A 7,504-nucleotide genomic window follows, 5' to 3' on the forward strand; every position below is an offset into this window, starting at 1 on the left:
AATAGCACTTTACCCCTGCTTATATGCCGTGAGCTGATTATGGAGCCTTCATTGTAACAGTAATTCAGATGCAATTAGCCTATATAAAAGGCCTCAAATTGGAAGCATTGTCTGGGCCGTCTTTTTCACTCAATTCTGCAATAGGTAGATCTCGCCTTTCACCTAGGCCAGGGGTCGGTGGTCTTGGGCTTAAAAAGGTTGGTGACCACTGATGTAGACAGCCAGTCACCCTGTGTGAGGCAGACCACATCATGTAGACAGCCAGTCACCCTGTGTGAGGCAGACCACATCATGTAGACAGCCAGTCACCCTGTGTGAGGCAGACCACATCATGTAGACAGCCAGTCACCCTGTGTGAGGCAGACCACATCATGTAGACAGCCAGTCACCCTGTGTGAGGCAGACCACATCATGTAGGCAGCCAGTCACCCTGTGTGAGGCAGACCACATCATGTAGGCAGCCAGTCACCCTGTGTGAGGCAGACCACATCATGTAGACAGCCAGTCACCCTGTGTGAGGCAGACCACATCATGTAGACAGCCAGTCCCCCTGTGAGGCAGGCCACTTAACAGGCCAGGCCATCGGGAAACCCCCCGGTCCTCCCGATGGCCAGTCCGGGACTAGAGTAGTAAAGCGAGGATCATTTTCCACAAGTTAATTGATCGCAGATGGCGTCGCGGTCGCGGACGGAAAAAAATAAGTAATTATGCCTGCGATTTAAAGGGTGGTATCGTTTTATAAAATGAGAAATATAATGGCCAATGATCTTTAAAGTTAACATAAGAGTACAAAGTAATGTCATAAATCTGCTTTCTTACACCCTAAAAAAAATAACGTAATACAATATTAAATATATATTTTCCATTTTGAATTTAGCTGATTTAATTATAATTCTACTCACTGTTTCAGCATAATTCCACTTTTCTCTGTCTGTTCTTGCAGATGTGATCGCCCACTGTGTGCGTGTGAAACCTGTCCTGGATCTGGTGCATAAGATCATCAGCACAGACTGGACTGTGTCCGACTGTCTGCTGCCTCTCACCTCACGCATCTACATGCTGCTGCAGAGGTAAACTCACTTGCATACCTCCTTAAAAAACATGATTGAGTACTGCCTATTTGATATGAGATTGTATTAGTCTCTTTGTGTTTACCATCTGTTAGGTTAACATCAGTCATCAACCCTCCAGTGGATGTGATCGCCTCATGTGTGAACTGCCTCTCTGTACTGGCTGCAAGGATGCCTGGGAAGGTGGGGATCCTGGGAGACGTAAAGCATTTTATTGTTTTTAAATTCACACACATCTGATGTATCTTTTGTTCTGTATCTCCAGGTGTGGTCCAGTCTGCACCACACAGGTTTCCTCCCCTTTGCCTCCAACCCTCTGACCAACATGGCTCAGTGTGTAAGGTACAGTCAAAACAACTCTCTGTGCTGATTTGCAAAATTCTGCTCAAATTTAGGGTGGAAACTTTCCATGGGATATTCGGCAGATCATTTGTATATTAACACTTTATGGAAAAACTAACAAAAATCACATACTTAATGGATGCTGGAAAATCTTTACACATGATGGAACCATACTCATTGAATTGAATGGTCACAATTAATGCATTGTGTTTTTATAGTGCTGAAGGGATGAAGGCAGGAAACTACGGCAACCTGCTGGTCCAGATTGAGCAGCCAAAGGGGGAGTATGCTGTGACCATCGCCTTCCTGCGTCTCATCACAACTCTGGTCAAGGTAACAACAGTTATTGACCTATAGATATGAACTATTTAACGTCCCTTAAGAATTCAAACGGTGCCTTTTTTTAACCTAAAATAAAGGTCTTAATGTCCTGAAGCTATGATGCAAGTGATATCTGTGTTCTCTCAGGGTCAGCTGGGCAGCACTCAGAACAAAGGTCTGATCCCCTGTGTGCTGCTGGTGCTGAAGGAGATGCTGCCCACCTACCACAAGTGGCGTTACAACACCTACGGGGTCAGAGAGAGGATAGGTAAGGCACTTCATAATAAGAGTCTGACCTGACTGTCAAAGAAAATGTAAATGAACTCCAGCTCTTTTGTGTTTCTGCAGGATGTCTTATTTTAGAGCTGATCCATGCCATTCTCAATCTGAGTCCAGAGGGAGAGGATCAGGCCAGGTGAGAACAGCTCAACATTCAAATCTTTGAAATAAGTTTAGGTTCTGAACAGTTTCATGTCAATTCAGTGAATGAAAAATCAAACAGGCTGCTAGGAATAATACTTTTGAAGTTCTAGATTCCCAACTGTGGGTTTCTGTGATTAATGATCCCTTTGTTCATTCACATGAAACATTTAGTTTCACAGTTAGTTCTTCACCTTTTTCTAATGCAGTGGCTGAAAAATCGATCTCAGCTCAAGGACCATATACTCGCTTATACATAAACATGTCTTTAATTATTCTTGAGCTGAACCAATGAATGGTTTCCGAGTTAATCTTCATCAATTTCAGCAATCAATGCATTGTCTAAGTCTTTTTTTCAAACTAAAATCATAACCAATTGTTTGGTCCCTGCTTCTCAAATGCTTGTATATCTGTAATTGTTTGTCCCCTTCTTGCAGCACCCCCACCCTCCAGTCTCTGTGTATCTACAGCCTGGCCAACACTGAGGCTGGACAGGCGGTCGTCAACATCATGGGGGTCGGAGTGGACACCATCGATGTGGTGCTGGCTGCTCAGCCCAGCAGGTAAACACACACATTTATGCCTGATTTGAGTATTTGTGTAAATATCCCAATAGTCCCAAGAAAGAAATCTGTATTTGGTCCTTAAAATACCCCACCATGATTATTTTATTACATTTCTCAAGGCAAATGAGAACAAAGATGCTATATCTTAAATCATGTGGAATTGCAATATTAATCCAAATCAATTGTGATTAGATATATTTAAGAAATGTTGCAGTGCAAATTCAATAATTATATTTTGTGATCTTTCTCTGTGATGCTGTCCAGCTCCGAGGGTCCCGGGCAGATCCTGATCCAGACGGTCAAGCTGGCCTTCTCCGTCACCAACAACGTGATCCGCCTGAAGCCTCCGTCTGACGTGGTGTCTCCTCTGGAGCAGGCGCTGACGCAGCACGGAGGCCACGGCAACAACCTCATCGTGGTGTTGGCCAAGTATATTTACCACAAACACGACCCAGCGCTGCCCCGCCTCGCCATCCAGCTGCTCAAGAGGCTCGCCACGGTATTTACCATTTATATTGCTCCGATCGTTATCGGCCGATATTCACTCTGCCGATCGATCGGTGCTCTCTATAAAGGCCGATTAGGAGAGCCGATCGCATGACGTAAAATACATGAGACTTTTCTCTGTGCGCGGCAAAACAAGCTCGCCAAAATGGCTTCACCGGTCTGGCAGTATTTTAAGGTGTCCGAAAAAGACAGTAAAATAGCGGTATGCAACGTGAAGCAGAAATCCTGCAGCTCCGCCCACTGTGACGGACCGGTGAGTGGAGCAACACACACACTAAGAGTTAGACCTAACACACTTAGCTATTTGATCTACCTCTGGAACAAGCTAAACTAGTTATACGTAATCATTATGTTGGTTGTTGTTGGAAGCTCCAGTGAATGAGCATTAACTGAGTTTTAAACATCACTTTAAATGGAAGATCCCCATAGGCCCCGCCCACTCGATCGGTATCGGTCGATACTGATTCCGGCGATCAGTTCCAAAATTGGCGATGGGAGCATCCCTACTATTGACTTAGTTTGTCTATGCATATACTTTCTTCAAAATACATCAAGTATAAATAAAACATGACAAAGAAACATGCCTGAACGTATGTCTTACATTCAACCCTATCCCAAAGAAGACTTCAGAAATATAGAACATGCACTTATTTGCTCATAATCTTTAATTATAGCCACATTGTCAATGTCTGATTGCCAGCTGTTTTAAAAGCAAATACTCATAGTTCATACCCGTAGTCCAATTTATATTCTGTCTTGTAGGTGGCTCCCATGATCATTATTTGCAGGCCTGGAAACATAAATGAAATTGATCATATCCACATTTTTCAAATCCATATTTTTGCAAAAATATGTTTGAATCATATATTTTTGAATGTATATATTTGTAATGATATCCCAAAGAGGACTACAGGGAGAACATAAATACACCTATTATCCAGTTTAGCATAAATGTATTCATTGTTTATGTTTGATAACCAACTGTCTGAAATGAGATGTTCTCTTGTTTTACTCCTTTTATCATTTATGCACCAAGACTTCCCAGAGTGTTAGAAAAGTCACAAAAAACAGTTGTCGAAAATGTCTAGGAACCCTGATCGTTGTTGTAAGTGAGGGGTTCATTTTGGACTTTTGGAGATGTGGTGTTGTAGAACAGCAAACATTCCCGGTATTCAACGTGTCTTCTGTCTTCAGGTGGCTCCCATGTCAGTCTACGCTTGCCTGGGCAACGATGCAGTAGCTATCCGGGACGCCTTCCTCACTCGGCTGCAGAGCAAGACAGAAGACATGAGGATCAAGGTGATGATCCTGGAGTTCCTCACGGTTGCGGTGGAAACGCAGCCCGGCCTCATCGAGCTTTTCCTCAACCTGGAAGTCAAAGATGGGACAGAGGGTTCAAAGGTAGGAACGGCAGAGATATATGAAGCGTCTCTACGTGTATATTGCTGCATCTGGATCTAAGATATGGTTTCCTTTTAGGAGTTCCTGCTTGGTGAGTGGAGCTGCCTCCATGTGGTGCTGGATCTGATCGACTCCAAACAGCAGGGGAAGTATTGGTGCCCCCCCATGCTCCACAAAGCAGCGCTGGCCTTCCTGCTCGCCCTCTGGCAGGACCGCAGAGATAGTGCCATCTCTGTCCTGCGCACTAAGTAAGCAATTACCTTTTCTGCATCAAAATGTGTTCATTAAGTTCTGGACGAAGGGGGTGGAATATATATATATATCAGTCCATCAGGGCCAGATTTGAGAAAATGAATGAAGGAAAGAATGAGCCTTTTTATGTGGTTTGACTCGATCAAACCCTCAATCATATTTATTCTATTTTCTTAAGTGACTGTTGTGTGCACGCTTTTTATCCCCCCAAATGTTCCGTTTTTCAATGTTGGTAAAGTCTGTGGCCAGCAGAGGAAAAACCCCACTTTTTGTCCCGATACGTTTTGTTATATTAACTAGACCCTCCAGAAAAACGCGGGCAAAATTCCTTGATTATGCGATTAAGGCGAGACACGGCAGGCAAAAACATCGTTTTTCATGCCCATGTCAATTTTGAGATTTTGTGCTATTTTGATTCAACAAGATGTTTTCTTTCAGGCTTTTGGAAGGAAAACGTACAAAATACACATTTAGGTGTTTATTTTACTATAGTTTGTCTATTTCCGTCGGTAGATTTCTCCTAAATTCACCAAAAGTTAGCTTTCTAACGTAACATAAAGTGCCGTGACCGCTGTTTGCTCCATGTCATGAGAGGTACCGTTGGAAAGCTCAGGTTCTCCTGCACAATCTCATCGGATCCAAATATGGTCATTTCCTTTGTATCAGCAACCAATCGTGAAAGTACAAAGGGGTCATCTGACCAAAGAACGGAATCTTATTGGCTGGTGTCAATTTCTGACAACGTGATTCGTTCAGATGCGTCACGTGGTGCCCCATGACACTTCCTTGTTTATATTTGCGCTGAAAATTTAAATCTCAAAATGCCGAAACATCCGCGAAAAAATCGTTCAAAGAGAAGAGGACAACAATTGTCACTTGCACGTAGCAAGGTAGAAGACAAAACAAATGACCCCGAACCTGAAAAACCTTCACTTAGTGCGTCAATGCGCAAGCTGTCACCCAAAGAGCAGGAGGGTTTAGATAGCGCCACACAGCAGTGGCTGATAATACATGTAGCGCGGCTGAATGAACTGCTCAGTGGGTTGATTTGCCCAAATTGCGAAAGGGACAGGGCTCAAAGTTAACATCGATCCGCAAAACCATGGTTTCTGTAGCAGCTTAATTTTAGAGTGCAGTCTGTGTGATGGTGGGTACCGCAAAAGTGTGTACACATCTACACGTCTTCAAGACGAAACAAGGAAGGATGTTGCTTTTGATGTGAATGTGAGAATGGTGCTCTTAGCGCACGAGTTAGGCTTGGGCTATGCAGCTCTGAAGAAAATAAGCAAAGTGTTGGGGATTCCTGCACTTCATCTCAAAACCTATCAGAGACATGACAAGAGAGTGACAGGTATAGAAACAGGATTGAGACCGAGAAAACTTGAACTATTGAATTCAGAGTATAACTTATCAGGACATTCAGTTGACTTATTTTTTTCTCTTATTAGTGGCAGAAATAGAGAGAGGCCTGGAGTCACTTCACAGGACAAGGGAGCAGGTCAGGCAGGCTTATGCAGATGTGGACCCAGATGTTGCAGAGTTGCTGAGGGAGGATGCAGAGGCAGTTATAAACATCAGCGTGTCATTTGATGGCACATGGCAAAAGCGAGGCTTCACATCCCATTATGGGATCGGTGTGTGCATTGACATCCTTACTGGATTGGTGATAGACTATGAAATCCTATCATCCTATTGCCATGCTTGTGCTCTAAAGGGAAATGCCAAGCAAGAGCAAAAGATTACAGAAGAGGAGTATGACAGTTGGCGACAGACACATAGTGATTGTGCAAGAAACTTTGCAGGGTCAAGCAAGGCAATGGAGCAGGAGTCAGCCAAGAGGATGTGGGCCAGGTCTGTGAATCGCCACCAGGTGCGGTACACAGAGATGTTGTCAGATGGGGATAGCGCAGCATTTAGGGAGGTGGTTGCACTGAACCCATACCCTGGGCATGAAGTGGTGAAATTAGAGTGCATTAATCATGCCCACAAGCGAATGGGTACAGCACTCAGAAAAATGAAGTTCACAGAAAAAGTTAGGAGGGAAGGGTGGTAGGGAAGCTGACTGCAAAGAATGCAAAACTTTGCAAAATTATTACAGGGGGGCAATTCTCAACAACCAGGGTTCAATCGATAAAATGAAGGGAGAAATATGGGCAGGTCTCCTCACGGCATGTCTACTGATGACAGGCCCCTTACACACCAGGTGCAATCCCTCCTGGTGTTGTATAGGAACAGGCAGAGGATAATGGGGAAACACCTGGGCACAAAGACTGCGGAAACTTTTATAAGCGAGAGGTGGGCGAGAAGCTTATCCCTGTGTACCACCGCATGCAAGTGACAGCCTGCTCAGAGAATGCAGCATGGAGGTACTCAAAATGCAATGTGTGCCTCAACTCTGTGATATGGGCGCGGTCCAAAACGGTCTTTGTGGGGAAAAGCGAGTTGAGGCAGCTCGCAAGATGTCCATCGCCCCTTCATGGCCAGGGTGGGTGAGATGCTGGTTCAGTGCACACCACCTCCTACTTCAATAGTTGCTCTCCGCCGCCATGTACTACTATCCATCTGACAAGCATCTCTGTTACCGCACAGTTGACAGCCTGCTCCAGAGATTGCAGCATGAGGTAC

At 44.3% G+C, this 7,504-nt stretch overlaps 1 protein-coding gene across 1 annotated transcript in view; it reads left to right on the forward strand.

Moving 5' to 3' along the window:
• Positions 1-943: 943 nt before the first annotated feature.
• The window catches only part of LOC104957838 (nucleoporin NUP188 homolog), a gene marked incomplete at its 5' end in the record, with an annotated part of 14,762 nt that continues 8,201 nt past the window's right edge, over positions 944-7,504 (forward strand). The window contains 14 exons of the mRNA XM_010785514.1: positions 944-1,070; positions 1,166-1,253; positions 1,336-1,412; positions 1,631-1,745; positions 1,881-2,001; positions 2,082-2,148; positions 2,591-2,716; positions 2,984-3,218; positions 4,421-4,627; positions 4,706-4,875; positions 6,328-6,466; positions 6,594-6,836; positions 7,109-7,364; positions 7,469-7,500. Coding sequence (XP_010783816.1) covers positions 944-1,070; positions 1,166-1,253; positions 1,336-1,412; positions 1,631-1,745; positions 1,881-2,001; positions 2,082-2,148; positions 2,591-2,716; positions 2,984-3,218; positions 4,421-4,627; positions 4,706-4,875; positions 6,328-6,466; positions 6,594-6,836; positions 7,109-7,364; positions 7,469-7,500 — 2,003 coding nt within the window. The remainder of the gene's footprint in view (positions 1,071-1,165; positions 1,254-1,335; positions 1,413-1,630; positions 1,746-1,880; positions 2,002-2,081; positions 2,149-2,590; positions 2,717-2,983; positions 3,219-4,420; positions 4,628-4,705; positions 4,876-6,327; positions 6,467-6,593; positions 6,837-7,108; positions 7,365-7,468; positions 7,501-7,504) is intronic.

This window comes from Notothenia coriiceps, unplaced genomic scaffold, assembly GCF_000735185.1.
Source record: "Notothenia coriiceps isolate Sejong01 unplaced genomic scaffold, NC01 NC01_scaffold00027811, whole genome shotgun sequence".
Classification (NCBI taxonomy): Eukaryota; Metazoa; Chordata; class Actinopteri; order Perciformes; family Nototheniidae; genus Notothenia; species Notothenia coriiceps.